Raw genomic sequence first — 19,378 nt, forward strand, 5'->3', positions numbered from 1 at the left:
AAATCAGGGGAATGTGGTGCAGACCCATATTTTGTAGTTTGGAATGAGAAATAGACCACAGTTTTCCGATCAAATCTCTCTCTCCAAGACTCACTTCTCTCCCTTCATTGGCTACCAATCACTTATCTGAATTTCCCTCACTCCATCTGGACCTAATGTACAGACAAGACTGCAGAGAGGGAACTGTTCCCCCCCCCCCCTTGCTGTGGGCGCCTCCCCAACCATGTTTGGCATATGACCAGTTTTCTGGGATTTCCAGTGTACCTGGATGAAGAATTGGGCAGGAGATCAGCTGCTCATGAATCAGCCACTCCACTCTCCTCGAGGCTCTCTCTCACCTCATCCCTGAGCTCTCAGGCAGCCGCTCATCCCCCAAATTTTCCCTCTTCTCGAGGCCTATGCACAACCCACCTCCCTTCCGCCGATTCAAGTATCTACTCACAGAGCTCTCACTCTATTGCTCTGAAAGCCTTGTGCTTAGGATTTCTTTCACTGCGGTTAATTCATGGTGACCAAGTCATTTTTTTTTTTTTTTAAGCGTGAGGTTTGTCTTTCTGAATATTCACCTGCGGTACAGGCATCCCCCAAGTTACGTACGTCTCGACTTACGTAAATCCGTACTTACGTAAGTGATAACCGTATTTCAAGTGATTAAGTTAATTTTCGAATGCAAGCGCGATGAAGTAGATATTCGCTCGTACACCCAATTGTAGAAAAAATATCGAATAGTTATCGAGTTTTTTACGTTCTAAACACAACTAAGTGGCCCATTTTTATCATTCCACGAAGGAATTTTCATTAAATTCTGAAGAAAAATCGCTTATAAATCCCAAGTCAGCAATCAACGTGAAAATTTGCAGTTCTAGCGATGGAAGTGGTTGCGCTCACTCCTGTACGAAACAGCTTGTTACACAGCAACACACCCGAACTCCGACTTTTAACTATTTAAAAATTATATTCTAAAGTTTGGACAATTCCATCTGTAGAATTAAAATAAAATGAAGTTCGAGCAGAAATCTTTATTGCGGAAAAGAATTGGTTAGTACCCACGTAAAGGCATTGAAAGTTTGAGTGTTAGCAATGAACGCGGTGAAAAAGCGAAGAAAAAGTTGACACACTATATTAATTGCATACTTGATTACATATTTCTGGCGACTGGGTTACCGTGTTGTATTTTGCAAAGATTTTATCAAGCTGCATTTTCTCGTTCTCTCATATTGTGTGCCAATATAAATGAATACTGCATTATTGAATGCTTTTCCCCACCTGAGTTGGCTGAATAAAAGCTCACTTTTAATTAGCTTCGTGCATTGGAAATACTCTTCGATGTTTCCAGCAAAGTAAATATTCAAATGATGATATTTTCACGTTATTTTATTGAGATGTGAGAGAATGAAAATATGTTTGCGTGCGTGAAAGATTGAGTGTATGTGCGTGTGAATGTATCTAAGATGTAACGTAAGACGATTAATTTTCATAACCTTTTTTATTTACTTCAATTCTCTCCACAATACTCCACAAAACCTCTCCTTTTCATCTCTCCCTCAACAATCCCCTCTCCCAAACAAACCCTTCGCAACCAAAATAACAACTTCAAAAAATCAGACGTTACAAAGAATATAGTGTTTTACTGGCAATTTTTGTGTGTTATTTGTTTGTAATCCTCGACACCCCTTCTACGTGTATAAACTGTGACAGTGAAACCACCAAATTCATCAATCAACATAAAATATAAAATGCAGAAGATAAAATTATTACCCTTAGATCGCAGTATTAACATAATGAATCAATTTAAGTATTCAGTTTAGTAATGTAGCATTGAGATACCGTACTTTTCCGAATCCACGCCACCGGTCTATTTGGGGAATAATATTACGCATTTTGATTGGCAATGCTCGAGATGCAACTCTCAGACTATATTAATGTTTATTGATTTTGTATCTATTAACGTAAGAATGCGCGGAAGAGTTCATGAATATCGCAGTGAATTGAATGAAACTTCTCCGAGAATTTACCGCGCATTTCTCCGCTGAGAATCACCCCACCGATCGAAATTTCTGAAGCACTAACGCAGAATGTTTGACTTACGTAAATTTCGACTTACGCAGAGTCTGCCGGAACGCATCTCTTACGTAACTCGGGGGATGCCTGAACTTATTTGAAATACTCATCATTAAATTAGTGCGTAGGTTTCCGCGGCGTCGTTCACGATGACTGCTAATTTCCGGGTTCTCCAGCCGCGTCTGTCGTTTATAGTTGACTACAGTTTCGGAAGCCATCCTGCTTCCGTCTTCAGGTCGAAGGTGAGAAGTGTTCATTTTTTGCCGTCTTATATAGCACTGGCCGATCTCCTCCTGTGCGCTGATTGGTCAGAACTCTCTTCCAAACGTTGCTGATTGGGTAGCCGTTGTCCCTGTTAATATTTTGCCTTTTGTGGATTTCAATCGCTTCCCTAATTTGCCTTGGGTAGTAGCGACTCTCTTTTGCCACTATCTTCGCTTTTTCAAATTCAATGTTATGGCCGGCCTCACTCCATACATGCTCTGCAATGGCTGACAAGTGCAGTTGTTTTTTATTGGTAGCCCTCACATGCTCCTTCATCCTTGTCGCCATTCCTCGGCATGTTTCGCCAACATATGATTTTCCGCAGGAGCATGGCACTGTGTACACGCCTTCGCATAGTGCCTGCGGGATACGACTCAAATTCCCTCGAATTCGTTCCCTCCCTGAGGGAACGAATTCACCAAAAGAGGCTGGACCTTCACCGATTATCCGAGGAACTCTACAGGATTCACTTGGAACTTGCAGCTACTCTTACTGCCAATGATTGGGAGACAATTGAAAAACTATCATACGAGTCATCACGTGCCTTGGAAACGGCTCACAGAGAAATGCAGATTAAGAAGTACGAGAAATTTCACGCTCGTCAGCACCCAATTTTCGACAAAGGCCCTGAAAAGGACCGTTGCATCGTCAACCTTACCAACATCAAACTCGACGACGCCACTACTGCAGTGCTAGCCAAAGGACTAAACTTTGCCATAACGCCACGAGACATACCAAGGGAAAGATTCATCACCGAAGTGGAGTCTGGTATCCGGAAACTACCAAAACCTGTGGCCGACGAAATCAGGGAGGACGTAGCGCGAGTTTTGCGCAGAGCTAAACCACCGAAGCCGAATATTACGTTGAAAGAAAGGGCCGCTCTCAATGCCCTTCGAGAGAACAAAAACATCGTGATCATGCCTGCGGACAAAGGAAATGCCACTGTTCTCTTGGAGAAGGAGAAATACAACTCAAAGGTAGAAGAACTTCTGTCCGACACCATTTACAACAAACTACAAAAGAACCCCATGGCCAAAGCAGAGCGGGAGACAAGAGCCATGATCAAGAGGTCCTCTATTCCGACTGAAGAACAGAGATGGCTAATTACGTCCGCACCCAAACCACCGAGGCTATACGGCTTACCGAAGTTACACAAGGAGGGCGTACCACTGAGGCCCATTGTGAGCCAAATTGACGCTCCAACCTATCGACTCGCCAAATACCTAGCCCAAACTCTACAGGATTGCGTGGGAAACACCTCTTCATATGTGAAGAACTCAGCCCATTTCGTGAATATGATAAAAGGCATTACCATCGAGAGAGAAGACATCATGGTGAGCTTCGACGTAGTGTCGCTGTTTACGAACGTGCCCATTGAAGAATCAGTGGAAATTGTGAAAAACCTGACAAGCTCAGGAATTCCCACGGACTTCCCCAAGCTTGTGGAGCATTGCCTGAGGAACAACTTCTTCCTGTGGAATGACAATTATTATGAACAATCAGACGGAGCAGCGATGGGTTCGCCCCTTTCCCCTGTGTTGGCCAACCTCTTTATGGAAAAGTTTGAGGAGGAGGCCGTGAATACCTACCACAAGCAACCAAAGCTTTGGCTTCGGTATGTTGATGACACGTTCATCGTATGGCCACACGGTGCAGAGGAATTGGACAAATTTTTGATATATCTCAACAAACAACACCGAAGGATCCGCTTCACAATGGAAAAGGAATGCGAGGGCAAGTTGCCCTTCTTGGACGTAATGATTAAGAGGAAAGACGATGGCAGTCTTGGACATGCGGTGTATAGAAAGGAAACGCACACGGACCGATACCTGAACGCAGCATCACACCACCATCCCGCCCAGAAGGCCTCGGTGGTAACATCTCTACTCCACCGAGCCTTCACCATTTCCGACGCCGAATCATTAGAATCAGAGAAGAAGCACCTGACCAAAGCACTAATCAGGAATGGCTACGACCGGAAAATGGTCCTCAAAAGGGCCGCTAAGGTCAAAAAGATGCACTCACGACCATCTGAGGAACGCCAGGCCACAGAGGAGGAGGAATTGACCAAACCTGCAGCACGGCTTACAATTCCATTCATAGCAGGAGTGTCAGAGTGTATTGCTAGGATACTAAGGAAGCATGACGTGGTCACAAGGTTCAATTGCGTGACCAAGATACAAAACATTGTACCTGGACCAAAAGATCGTATCCCGCAGGCACTATGCGAAGGCGTGTACACAGTGCCATGCTCCTGCGGAAAATCATATGTTGGCGAAACATGCCGAGGAATGGCGACAAGGATGAAGGAGCATGTGAGGGCTACCAATAAAAAACAACTGCACTTGTCAGCCATTGCAGAGCATGTTTGGAGTGAGGCCGGCCATAACATTGAATTTGAAAAAGCGAAGATAGTGGCAAAAGAGAGTCGCTACTACCCAAGGCAAATTAGGGAAGCGATTGAAATCCACAAAAGGCAAAATATTAACAGGGACAACGGCTACCCAATCAGCAACGTTTGGAAGAGAGTTCTGACCAATCAGCGCACAGGAGGAGATCGGCCAGTGCTATATAAGACGGCAAAAAATGAACACTTCTCACCTTCGACCTGAAGACGGAAGCAGGATGGCTTCCGAAACTGTAGTCAACTATAAACGACAGACGCGGCTGGAGAACCCGGAAATTAGCAGTCATCGTACTCATCATTAAGGTATAAAATACATTTAATCCATTACCACCCAAGCCAGTCGTTTATGACCCATCACTCCATACACTGTAGTTAGTGCAACAAAGTAGATAGCGCACATACAATGTATTCTCCAATTGTCGGGGAATGTTTTCTACGTGATGAAATGAACTGCTGCTAATATGAGTGCATGGAATGGCATCCCCTTGAACAAACATGGAACCTCAGACCCATGCCTAGTCACAAAAAATGTAAGTATTTTTCATAGTAAAGTGGATTAATTGTGAACATATCAGTGTTTTTATGGTCCCTATATTACAAGTATTATTATAAAAGCATTTTTTTTTACTTTATCTCATACCATCAGTAGCTTTTGGTGTTGAAAGTGAATTATGGGTGCGCCTCTTACACAAACTTCTTATCTTCCCCCCTCCCCTTCACCGGTCGCAAGTCTAAGGGGAACTGAGTGGCCTTGGTTTTCAGTGTGAGTCAGTCATCTGTAATCCTAGGTCAAAAACAAGCGGCAGACAGGGGAGTTTCTCCCTTAGTGACGTATTTTTAATATGCTCCTGTTTGCTTTTCTTGTAAGCATCGTGCCGTCATGTCGGTACCCCAGAGGTGAACATGGAAGATCGCGCAGGGTTTTTCGCTCCAGAGGGCGCACTAAATTTACTGCCACGAGTGGGAATCTCGCGGCATTTATACTGCATATAGTAATCGGTTATCAAACGTAGAGAAACGCATATTTTTGAAGGACATACCTGGTTAATAGTCAATATCTGTCTTGCCGAGTAAATTCCATTACGCTAAGGACCTGATTTTCCAAAAATCATCTTCAGACGCTAATATGAGGATTATTGCAACTGAAAATTATATTGGTATCAAAACCTGTGCTTTAAAAAATTCGAATGAGTGTGTTCATTGTTGGACTAAATTGTGGATGGAAGAAATCAGAAATGCTTATGAGCGAAGAGCGCGGAAGGAGAGGTCCAGGGGAAGGAGGGCGATCCCTCCGTCATTGAAGCAAGCAACGAAATATGGAGGGGAAGGAGCGCGCTCCCTCCCCTCCGTATTTCAAGCTATGAGGCTATGAGCGAAGGAGCATGGGAAGAACACCTCTGATCTTGCATGTGACGTCGTTGCCTTCAAAGTGAAGGGGCGACGGCGCAGCAATGTGATACACGCAGTTTGCGTTGCCTGAAGTTTCCAGTCCGTCTCGACTTGTTTGAATGCGCTTATATTATGCTTGTTTCTTCCGAAATTCTGCCGTTTGGACTATTTTGAATATTAGTAGCCTTGTTTTAACTACAAATCTTTGTGTCAAACAATTAGAGCTTAAAAAACTTAAATTCTGTAAGATATGCGTCGCGTTAGATCTCTTTCTTTTTTTGAACCTCGTGTGTGTCATACAATTATTGAAAGCTATCGAGATATCTTCGCGCTCACATCAGTAGATGACTCACCTAGCATTTGGCCTCCATAAACTGGGAGATCGATCAAGGTCAGTTGATGAGACGGGGTAGGGATGAAACACATTTCCATTGTTCTCCTGTAACTTGATGTTTTCCTATTTACCTTTGGGGTCTCGGAAAGGAAAAAAAAACGGCAGAGGCATTGGCTGAAGGAGGGCCGAGTGTGGTTCTGTTAAATCTACGACGTGGTTATTATCCTACGTCGCTGAGACTGCCCTGATTGTTGTCCTGTCATGTTTTGCCTTAAAAATTTCCACGGCTGCAATTCTATTGCAATACTCCTGCGAAAGCATTTAAACAAAATTGTTCGTGAATAGGACAAGCATCGTAGAGCAACGGCGTATGCGAAGAGAGGATCGGAACTCTTTCTACTCCCTCTTATGCCGCTATTACCGCTAATTAATATTGAAAGAGAAAAGTTCGATAACTGTCGAAATTTCAGGCATACGTCTGCAACACCACGCGATAGTATTAAAAAAAAAAAATGCCGCAAAATATTTTTCTTAATAGCTCCGATGCTCAAAATAGGGGTGAGCCTCTTACACACGCTTATACGGTAATTTGTGTAATCGATAATACGTAATATTTATTTGTTAAAAGACGATGAAAATGCTAAAGTTTTTACGTACGGACGAAGCCCTTGCTCAATCAGTTTCATTTTATTTATAGTACTAGTGGTCTGTTTGCGACCGAGATCCTCGAGGAGCTTGAGCTTTTTACTCTGGTATATGTTCCAAAGTTAGGAGTTAATATGTGTAGCAGCCCTCCGGATGAGGATAGTGGAATTACTGACGGTGACTCAGGAGACGAAGACTGCAACAACCCGGACTGCCTTAGCACTTGTCAGCTTTGTGAGAAGGGAGAGCTAGTGATGCAGAAAACACTTGGAATTCCTAATGCAGTCCTAAGGGAAAACGTTTGAAACCAGAGTTTTGACAATGTTTTGCCACAATTGCAACAGGATTGTTGGCCTAGGAACTTATTATAATAAGTTGAAGTATCAGTCAATGTAAATTGAAGTCAATTATTGACACTTTTAGACAAATATGTGCCAACTGTTAAAGTAATGGACATGCAGATTAGATCGCAAGCAAGAACAAAACTTTCCAATACAAAGACATCGATCCGATGTGCTTACATTTAGCTAGACTGATAACAGCTCTTTTACTGCATAATATATGTTACTGAAACTCAGCACTTTTATTTAAGATATGCACTTAATAATACTCAACATTGGTAACAATAAAATGACTTATTTCTGAGATGCAGCTAATCAAGTCAATGCTTCCAGTCAATCTAACACCATCAAGAAAGGTAATATTTTTGCAACGACTATGAAAAAATAATGCACATGTATGTCCTTCGCATATCGAAATACATTCAGTTATTTCCTACCAAACTGAAGAGTATGTGCTTGCATGTTGAAAGTGGCTCTGGCAGCAAAACTGCAGCCATTTGGAATGGCTGCACTGCAGAGTATCCTCATGCAGTGAGACAAGCACTTGATGCAAATCCATGTTCTGCTTCCAGTGGCTGAAGTAGCCTCAATGTGGAACTACATCATGCCAAATGGAAAGGACTAAACATGTAAATAGAGGCCATGTCAGCACTAACAACATAACCCTTCATTATGCAAGGGCTGTTTTTTAAGTAAGGGCCGTACACTGTAGTAGTTCGCATGTCAATGTAGCGAGTCTGCGCACCACCTCCTGCCATTCTTAGCAAGCAACCACATGCCAGTTGCAGTTCTGTATCTAATCTGCATGCTTTACTGTGGATCTTTAAAATGTTTAAGATTATTGAATCGCCCGCTGTGTGTGAGATTCAGTCAGTGATACGATTTTTGACTGCAAGAAACATGTCAGCTGCAGACATTCACCGTCAGCTTTGTGAAGTTTATGGTGCTAATGCAATGAATGAAGGTAAAGTGCGGAAATGAGTCCGAGAATTCAAAGATGGCCACGAAAATGTTCACAATGATAATCGCACAGGCCGGCCATCTTTCATCACAAATGTTGTTGCGACGCAAAATCATGGCACCGGTGTTCTGGGACAGCTGCGGTTCTTTGCTAGTGCACTTCATGACACAAGGAATGATGATCACCTCAGAAGCCTACTGTGCAACCATTACCACGCTGCGATGCACCATTCAGAACAAAACACCCGGCATACGGACAAAGGCAACTTTATTCCTCCACGACAACACAAGGCCTTATACTACTGCTCGGACCCGGGAAATTATCGACTGTTTTGGCTGGGAAGTGTTGGATCACCCTCCGTACTGCCCCAACCTTGTTCCGAGTGATTACCACCTTTTTCAGTACATTAAAAATCATCTTGGCAGGAAGCGCTGCAACGACAATAAAGACATGAAGACGGCCGTGAACTCCTGGTTGTCAGGGCAGGTGGCAAATTTCTTAGAAGAGGGGTTTCAAAACATTTTAAGGTAGGATAAATGCCTAAACAAAGAAGGAACTATGCAGAAAATGAAAGAACAGCATGAAAATTATGAAAATAATTGAATATTGAAAAAAAAATTTTGGTTTATTATACATATTTAATAAATATATAATGGCAAATTGATTAACCACTGACTCATTGATACAAACCTCCTGCCCTAACGGTGATGGATGATGGTATTTGGCTTACTGGAGGTAAAAGTAAAAAAAAATTCATCGGGAGAAGAAATCTGAAAACTTGAAAAAGTCGATTAGTTTTCGAGATATATCGAGTTGAATTAACATGGGAGCCTTATGGAACTAAAACTTTTTTGCTTTAATTTTGTACTTTTAAACGTTCGAGGTACATGATATTCGATGCACATAAACTAGATTTTTTGGTCGATTTTTTTGTATGGTTGGCACAGCGAGGAATTAATATTTAGCATTTTTTATTATTTTTTGATCGTTTTCTATGCTTTTCTTATGGAAAAAGTTTAGGAATTTTTTTGACCAACTTGCAATAATCGTAGGACAAATTCCTTGAAATATAAGGTGTAGGATTTTTTGATTGATTTTTTGGCTATCTTGGAATTTTCAAATGTCGAAAAAATTCCGAGGAATAAACGATTTCGATTTTACATTGTCGTGATGGGCGAATTTTCAAACTCGGATTTAAGCCTTGAGACATGTGCCATATGAAAATTTGGAATTTTCTGGAAAGACCGTAGAGGGTACTTCGTACCCTCACAATCTACCTTACTTTTCCCGTTACCATCTTGGTTAATTCATAATAAAATTCCGAAAAATATCCTGCACGCGAAAAATCATTGTCGCCATTTTTTTGTGGAGCATACAATCTTGAATATCTTAGCAACCATTCAAGCTTGATGAATGAAATTTTCAGGGTAATAATATTATTAAAATGGTCAACTTTTGCAATGATGACCATTTCGCTCCAATGATTCATGTGCGAGTTATAACGATACTCATCTCCTTAGTTACGCTTTATCCGCTAATAACTTTTTTGTTAATCAAGTTTTGAATATGAAAGTCATATACAATGCAACTTCTAATGTGATTTATCCGATAAAAGTTATATCAAGCAGATCGATTGATTAGAGTCAAAGTTATGATCGATACAAGATTTTATTCGATGGAGCCCATTTCAGACCTATTTACATAGTTACGGGGATAAAAATTTTAACAATATACAGTGGAACTTGGTTAGTACGTTTCTGAAGGGACCATGAAAAATGAACGTACTAACCAGGAAAACGTACTAACGAGGAAACTAAATAATAGCAGTTGGGGTTATTGCAATCAGTGAAAAAGTCGTCATAATTACAATTACTATCGGTAGTTCTCATAGGATCGCCTTCCTGAACTCTTTTCACATTTAAAATCAAGGAAATGAGCGCTACCATGAAAAACAATACCACGTGAATAAAAATCGCAATTTTTCATGGACATCCCGGAGACGATTTCATGATTACGGCGTCTATCTCCCGTGATTTATCCTATATATATTTACTGAACGAGGACGAGTGAAGCTCAGACAAGTGAAGACAAGTCATTTTTCTTTCTCACAGCGTACTCGGAGAATATAACAACGACCCGGAGTAAGTCGACTGGTTTTTTAAACATGATAAAAATTGGGCAAAATTATATTGACTTTCAAATTATGGCAACAGCCGTAGACATTCGCTTCTGGAATGATACCATTTCGATTGTAAAATCGATCGATATATCGACTGATGACACGCAAGATTATTAGATTACGACGTAATTACAAGAAAATTTTATATTAAACAGTTGAAATTTACTTTCAAAATTTGTCTAATGTCGTCCCAGTGAGAAATGGGTGGTGGAGTCCACGTGGAACCCACGTGGAATCCACGTTGAGTGGTGGATATTTGGTGGTGGTGGATATTGAGTGGTTGGACCCACGTGGAATCCACGTTGATTTCAAGTGGATTTGTGGTGATTAGCATAAAATGTTAAACAGAATTTCTAATTTGTGGAACTTAACTCTCTGGTGTGACGTTGCGTCATTTATCATCCTGAAACCACGCTAGTTATGTGAAAATGTATCGCACATTCTATTTTTATATAATTCGTGGAAAGGCAGCCATGAGAGCACATGAAAAATCGTAGACACATATATAGAAGGTTTAGCTATAGAGTGGTTGAGGTTTTAATGGTTTTAGGACAGCACCTACTGCTGTTTTAATTTTTCCACCAAATTTCCACGTGGGTTCCACGTTGATTCCACGACCAAAAACACGTGGTATCCACGTTAATTCTCCACGTGGGTTCCACGTGGATTCCACCACCCATTTCTCGCTGGGGTCTGCTTTCGTTCCGAGATCAAGTATTTTTAAGCTAAGCTTTGCGTGGAGATCCAGAGGATCGTCTGCTCCCACAACAGTAGTCAAGTAAATACGCACGACGTCGAGTTTATGGAGCAGTACTGCTTTAGATAATGTGGGAATTGTCTAATACCGTTAAGACTCATTTCTTCATCATGATAACTCGTGCAATAGCAACAATTGCCCACTCACGAACTTTATGCGCAGCAGTGGGCACTCCCAAGCGCTCCAAAGGCAACAGAAGGTGAGGAGCTCGGGGTGGGGAAAATTGGGGCTTCTTATTGGCTGTAGTTTTTCATAGTCAGAAATTCCCGAAAAATGGCCGCATTTTATTATTCAGCACGTCACAAGAATTCAGAAATGCATTTGGATAAATTACGGTAGAAGAAAGAGATGTGGAATGAATGGAAGAATGTAAATGGCTAATAATAATAAATTAAATCATGAATTCAGACGTTTGCGACCCTTAAGAAGACACTAGAGAACGAATTGCGGGTTGCGTCACGGCAAGCAATTGAGCGTACTAACCAGGAAAGCGCAATTTTTTCAAACGTACTAACCAAATTCTTTTACCTGTATTTTGTTCGGATGGTACCGGGACCGAGGGAAATCGCCGTACTAAGGAGGAAAACGTACTAAGGAGGAACGTATTAACCAAGTTCCACTGTATTATGAAAGAAATGAATTATGCATACACAAAAATTATTTAGATGAGTAATGTGTCCTATTTAAGATATATCGACATGAATTTATATCTTTTTGCAATAAGTCCCCGTAAGAAATACACGCATCGCCCTATCTACGTCACCAATACAAGTACATAGGTGAAATTTGGAAAGGGCTCAGATAGGACTATTCACAATAAAGCCTCACCGCCTAACTATTTAAAGAATTGATTTTTTGCATTACGTCATCGGTATCTCATGTACAAAACACCTTTGATATGCTAATAGATTTTACATTGAATCAATAGCATTGCGGAATTTACGGTACAGATGTCAGTATAATCGAAAGATCGAATCGAATACTATAACAAATACGCAAATTGGCATAACTTGGTTAGTATATACGTTATGACAATGAAACTTGGCGAATGGGTACATCATGGTATTCCTTACAATGCCCAATGGAAATATGTTTCGTATGTAGTCTCACCCTCGATATATATCGAATCTGCTTTTTCTCAAAATATATCGAATTGCTATAACGTATAGGATTTTACATCCACGGATATAGTTGACCAGGAATTATGTAGTGGATGACCATAGACTGGAAGTAAAATCAATAGCATTGCGAATTTTACTGTACAGATGTCAGTGCGTTCGAAAGATCGAATCGATTATTATTAAAGAAAATACGCAAATAGGCATAACTTCAATAGTATATCCGTTGGACCAATAAAATTTGGTGGATGTGTAGATCATGGTATTCCTCACAATGCACAATGGAAATATGTTTCGTATGTATTCTCACACTTGATATATATCGAATCTGCTTTTTCTCAAAATATATCGAATTGCCATAACGTATAGGGTTTTACATCCACGAATATAGTTGACCAGGAATTATGTAGTGGATGACCATAGACTGGAAGTAAAATCAATAGCATTGCGAATTTTACAGTACAGATATCAGTGCGATCGAAAGATCGAATCGATTATTAAAGCAAATACGCAAATAGGCATAACTTCAATAATATATACGTTGAACCAATAAAATTTGGTGGATGGGTACATCATGGTATTCCTCACAATGCCCAATGGAAATATGTTTCGTATGTAGTCTCACACTCGATATACAGTGGAAGCCCCTTATAACGACAGCTGTTGGGAACAGAGAAATCTGTCGCTATAGTGAGTTGTCGTTGTTACCGAATGCAATTACATCGTCACAAAAAAATCACTCATCAGGCGTCACCACGGCTGTTTCTGCCGAGAGGCGAAAATTGCAGCATGATAGCCGTTTTAAATCATTATTTTGAACATTTAATTCACTAATGATCATATTCACTGGCAATCTATGATCAAATCATATGTAATTATGCAGGATGCTATATGCCGAGGCATTTAGTCGATTTTAAAAGTCCCAGCTTCAGACTCACTCGTACTGAACTGTGCATTATGAGCTGTTATTATCCTTATTTCTTGGATGCTCCAAATATGCATGTCATAACTACCAGTTATGGCTATGCATCAGACTATTAAATGCTAAAACTTCAGAATCTGTTCAAAAATTCATACCTTCTATCTTTCCGAGTAGTAATGAAAATGATGGGTGGCTGCTGCAATTGGGTGACGAAAGGAGCGTGATAAAATTTTAGGGTTCCACATGAGCATTGCAATTCTATCCTTTTCAGGTTAACGGCGGAATGAAGGTAGAAGTAATCTTCTTATGCTTCAAGTCTGCCTGTATGAATGGTTTACTATCGTGTTTCAAAACAGCCGACTCAAATGCTATCGGAATCATGAAACCGAACAGCATTACGGCATCTAAAAAGCATATTAGTCATATCAATTATCTTCGGTGGAAAGGGTGAAAAACTGTTTCAAATAAATAGAAGGAAAAATGATAAATGAAGTCCACTATTTGTCTGTCTGTTAGCAATATTTATGTTTCGTAGAGATTCACGCAATCAGACGCAATATCAGCGGACGTAGAGACCTCTAGCGGCAGTAGCGCACACTTTTTGATAGGAATGCGGGAATGCTGACTGGAACTGAAGAACGCTCGTAGTGTTAGGCGGCAATAACACAATTTTAACGTTTCTTAGTTCTATTGGTGGGTGGGCTGGGCAATTGTCAATGAATAATAGTACTTATTTATTCCTTCCACCAATCCTGGCATCAAACGCTCGTAACCACTGCGTGAAGATAGCAGCCGTCATCCAAGCATTTTTATTTGCTTCGTAAGTGCAAGGGAGAGTTTTAACTCCCTTAAAACATCGGGGATGGGCGGATTTCCCCACCACGAACGGTTTTAACTTATCTGAACCATCCATATTGGCGCATAAAAGAACAGTTACGCGGTCTTTACTTTTCTTCCCTCCTTTGCAGGGGTCCGTTCGAGTGGCGAGAGTTTTGTCCTGGAGAAGGTTAAAATATATGCCCGTCTCATCCGCGTTGTAAATATCGCAGGGGCTGTAATTGTCCAAATAGTCTTTAAGGACCGAAGCCCAGCCTTCCACAGCATTAACGTCAACACTTGATTATTCACCGGATAGTTGGTAAAGGGATATCCCCTTCCTATTTTTAAACCGTGCAAACAATCCATCCGAGCACTTAAAATTGTCTTCACCAAGCCTCTCACACAAATACTCAGCTTTAGCCTTCATCATTGGGCCAGTGATAGGAATCCCGGCGGCTCTTTGCTGGCAAAACCACGATAAAAGAGCAGTTTCTAGCTGCGGATGCTCTCCGGGCCGCAGGTGTTTTTGAGTGCTTGGACGCCCTTCTTTAAGCACTGCCGAACAAATTTGTTCTTTTTTCTTTAAAATAGTGAAGAATGTTGATGTATTAATTCCAAATCGCCTCGCTATTTCACTCTTTGAACACTCTCCACTTTCACAATCTGCAATAATTCTCATTTTGGTTTTTAAATCCAAGGACTTGCGTTTACCAGCCATGGTGCTAGCAGACGGGCGGAATAATTTTTAACCTCACTGTGGAGGCGCGGGAGGGAGATGACAAAAGAGCAATGAAATGTGTACTCGAGAAATTTATTAAGGAAAGAAGAATAGGAGAATACGGAACATGTAGACGTCGACGTTGGCGGAAAAAATGCCGTTTTAAAAGCATTGAATTCCAGAGATGTGGCACGTGGTCAAAAAGTCAACCTGTCGTAATTACGAATGGCGCAAGAGAGGAATCGCGCCATTATCGCTAATACGAATTTATTTTACATTTAAATCATAGGGTTTAAAATGGTTCCTTGGGTAGCTGTCGCTAATTCGAGCTTGTCGCTATATCCCGTACTCGTTATAAGGGGCTTCCACTGTATATCGAATCTGCTTTTTCTCAAAATATATCGAATTGCTATAACGTATAGGGTTTTACATCCACGAATATAGTTGACCAGGAATTATGTAGTGGATGACCATAGACTGGAAGTAAAATCAATAGCATTGCGAATTTTACAGTACAGATATCAGTGCGATCGAAAGATCGAATCGATTATTAAAGCAAATACGCAAATAGGCATAACTTCAATAATATATACGTTGAACCAATAAAATTTGGTGGATGGGTACATCATGGTATTCCTCACAATGCCCAATGGAAATATGTTTCGTATGTAGTCTCGAATTTGATATATATCGAATCTGCGTTTTCTTAAAATATATCGAATTCCTATAACATACAGGAATTTACATCCACGGGCATAGTTGACCACGAAATGATGGGTAGATGACCATAGACTGGAAGATAAATCAATAGGGGTGCGAATTTTTCAGTTTACATGTCAGTATACTTGATAATTCGATACGATTATGGTATCAAATATGCAAATTGGCGTTAATTTATAACTAATGATGAGAGACCGAACAAATTTGATGAATATGTTTATCCTTTCATTGTTCATACTGCACTATTGAAATGTATTTTCTTGCTTGGCTTCCATTCGACACATATCGAATCTAGATTTTTGTAAAATATATCGAATTGCAATTACTTATAGAATTTAACATCTACAGGGATAGTTGTGCATTCATTATGTAGGAAATGACCAATGGATGGATGGCAACTCAATGTGATCGCAAATCAATCAATACAAGTGTCGGTATAATCGAAAGTTCGATTCGATTATAGTAGCAGATACGGAAATTGGCTTATCTTCTTTGTTATTTCAGTTACCCTAATGAAATTTCGTGAAGAGGTGTATCTTAGCATTCCTCACGCAACACTTTAGAAATATGCATGATTGGTGGACTCCTTTTCGTTATATTTCGATTCGGCATTTTCTTCATAATAAATGTATTGCTATTTCTTAAAGGATTTATCATCCACTGGTATAGTTTTGTTGGTATTTATTAGGGACAACAATTGAATGGAAAGGAAATCAATAGGATCGCTGATTATACATTACAGACATCAGTTTAGGTGAAATGTCTACAGATATCAGTTTAGGTGAAATATCGTTATCATTATCAAGGATATTTTATAAATTGGAATATTTTGAAAACTATTTCTGTAAGACCAAAGACATTTGGGGAATGGTTTCAATTTAGTATTTTTTATATTGCATTACGGACATATTTTTTGTTGGTGTCAGGTATATCTCTATGTATATCGAACGGATCTGCGTTTCATTTCCAAGTTTCGCTTATCACAACGATTTTGGACTTTACGCGTTGAAAAATACCCAAAAAATCGTCACTCTCTTGAAATTTTTAAAACCTTAGTCCAATTATTAGATTTTGGGGACTGAGCGTTGGTGGCGCCTTCTCTCGCTTGAAATGTGATAACATGTAATAGATCCTCGCTTCTTGGAAATATTTCTTCGAAATTAACTTGAGCGGCTGGGTATTGGTATTAATTGGGTCAGTCCATTTATTTAAAAAAATGCTGTTTTCATGTATTTAAGTTTATTGGGCTAAAACCCTTATAATCAGAAAGGGAGGAGTTTCATCCTAGGGTAGGGGCTAAAATACGAAAAATCGGCTATATTTCACATGTTCATCAGCCATTAATTTTAAATGTATCTCCATTACGTACATATTCAGTTCAAAACGTTCTCCTAAAGTTTATATCATCGTGGTTACTAAGACGACCTTGAGTATTGTTGAGGGTGAATGAGCGTGTTGTTCGTCCATTCCGCCCATTTCACCTACATTTGAGTGTTTTTTTCGCTTTTTAAGCAACTTATGGACCCAATACTTGAACACACGTGACGCAAATATGTTTCCACCCCATAGAAAACCCGCTTGATGAATTCAAGCGCCCATCGACTCGTGTTTATATATATATATATACACATATATAAAAACGGCCCTTATCTAAAAACAACCCTCGTATATCCCAAGACATTTAAAATAAAGAGGAACCAAATGACTTAGAAACAGCTCACTATCTAATGACCAAAGGTGGAAAGGCATCATGCCATTCCACTAGTGCAGCAAAGAATAAAACGATTACCACACAAGTTACCATCAGTTTTAAGAGGAGGTGTAAGGACAATAATTACCTTTCCAGACTACGTCCAACAACTACTTCCCTAAGGTGAACAATGTTCTCATGACGACAACTCAGCAAAACGGATATTTCACGGAGACCAGATACTGGAAGGCCATCTTTTTCATGCTCCATACGGACTTTCTTAAGGGCTACAACACGGTCTGTTTTGGTATCTCTGGCTCTGTCTGTAAAGGAAGAGGACTCATTACAATTCAAAAGTTAGGAACATGCTGAGAATGAGAGAATGATTAACACATAAAATCTGCATAAGAGAATTGACTACTATGCTCAACATAAATGGTATTACCTTAGGAAAAAGATAAATTATAAAAGTTGAATAAAAACACCTAATTAATTATTTAAACCAAAACAAATTCCACATCATTCCTTGCAATAGATAGTCTAGACAAGACGTAGAATTGCAGATAAGTTTATGGTAGTATTACTTTCTAACTCTTTTTCGATTTTGAGGGTCACTGAATTCGGATAATAATAATAATAATAATAATAATAATAATAATAATTTATTTTGTCTAGAGACCTTACAGCAAAAGATATAAGACACGTCATAATGCAATGATGATGATGCGTCACGTTGCAATGATTCTAATTGCACGTTTTTGTAATGTGAACACCTTGGAGGCATGAGGGGATGAGCCCCAAAAAATTATATTGTATGACATTCGAGAATAAAAGATACCGTAATACAATGTAAGAAGAATATTTAAATCAACAGAGTTCCTAAGGTGTCTTAATAGATAGCAGATTGAACTTAGTTTGTTGGCTAAAAAGTCAATATTCATCTCATAGGACATATTACTACATAAGTATGCACCAAGGAATTTTGTGTGGGACACATTCTCAATAGACTTTTTATCCAATCTAATTAGGATGCTCTCGAGAACATTGCTATTACCACAAAATTGAACAGTGTGTGTCTTTTGTGTGTTTAAAATCAATTTGTTAGCTGTACACCAGCTTAAAATACTATCATTTGCATTTTTAGAGCTCATAATAATGTCATTTTGAGTTGGAGAAGAAAGTAAAATATTCGTATCATCAGCATATAATATGACTTTAGAAGCTGGAATATTACTGAGGGAATGAGCTAAATCATTTATGTAGATTAAAAATAAGATTGGGCCTAAGATTGAACCCTGAGGAACTCCTACGGTGGTAGAAGTACTTTTGGAGGAGTATATACTGCCATTTACAGACAGTGAGACAGCCTGTGTCCGATTGCTGAGGTATGACTGAAGCCATTTATTGGCAATGCCTCTCACTCCAAAATAATTAAGTTTACGAAGTAGCCGAGAGTGATCCACAAAATCGAATGCCTTGGAGAAATCATAAAAGATTCCTACAGTTTTTTTATAGTTGTCAAGTGATGACAAAATAAAGTCGGTGGCATGGAATAGAGCAGATGTAGTAGAGCGATTTTTACGGAAGCCGTGTTGATTTGAGGAGATTAAGGCATATTTATCCAGAGAAGAATAGGAAAGGATAGGGTCTGTCAAAAAAATTCATGACACAACATTTAAAAAATAGAGCAATGATAATTTTGAGCTTATTTTTTAAAACTCTGCTAACTATTAAATATTCAAAAATAGCTTCTCTCCTAATTCAAAGTTAATGTTCATAAAATTTTCTATATATGTATAGCAAATATTGCTGTTTTTTCTTGATTTTTACCTGATGATGTGGCACAGCAATAGATTTTGGTAGAAAATTAGTCATTCAAATGAAATTTTACTAAGTTTTATTTTCAATAGCATTCAATTTTATAAAGTCACAATGCAAAAAATACATAAGGGACACTGTTTGAGCATGACGACCCTCAGTCTAATCATACAGATGTAATCACGTAAGAATTTACTACAAAAACAATGAAGGGTGACCCTCGAGAAAAATAAGG

General features: G+C 39.5%; 1 protein-coding gene across 1 annotated transcript in view; it reads right to left on the reverse strand.

The window, feature by feature from the left end:
* Nucleotides 1-19,378, reverse strand: part of LOC124154874 (cyclin-dependent kinase 10) — a 68,623-nt gene that overhangs the window by 36,181 nt on the left and 13,064 nt on the right. Inside the window, exon 4 of the mRNA XM_046528676.1 lies at nt 17,474-17,648. Within this exon, the coding sequence (XP_046384632.1) occupies nt 17,474-17,648 (175 nt within the window). The remainder of the gene's footprint in view (nt 1-17,473; nt 17,649-19,378) is intronic.

Source organism: Ischnura elegans, chromosome 1, assembly GCF_921293095.1.
Source record: "Ischnura elegans chromosome 1, ioIscEleg1.1, whole genome shotgun sequence".
NCBI classification, from domain to species: Eukaryota; Metazoa; Arthropoda; class Insecta; order Odonata; family Coenagrionidae; genus Ischnura; species Ischnura elegans.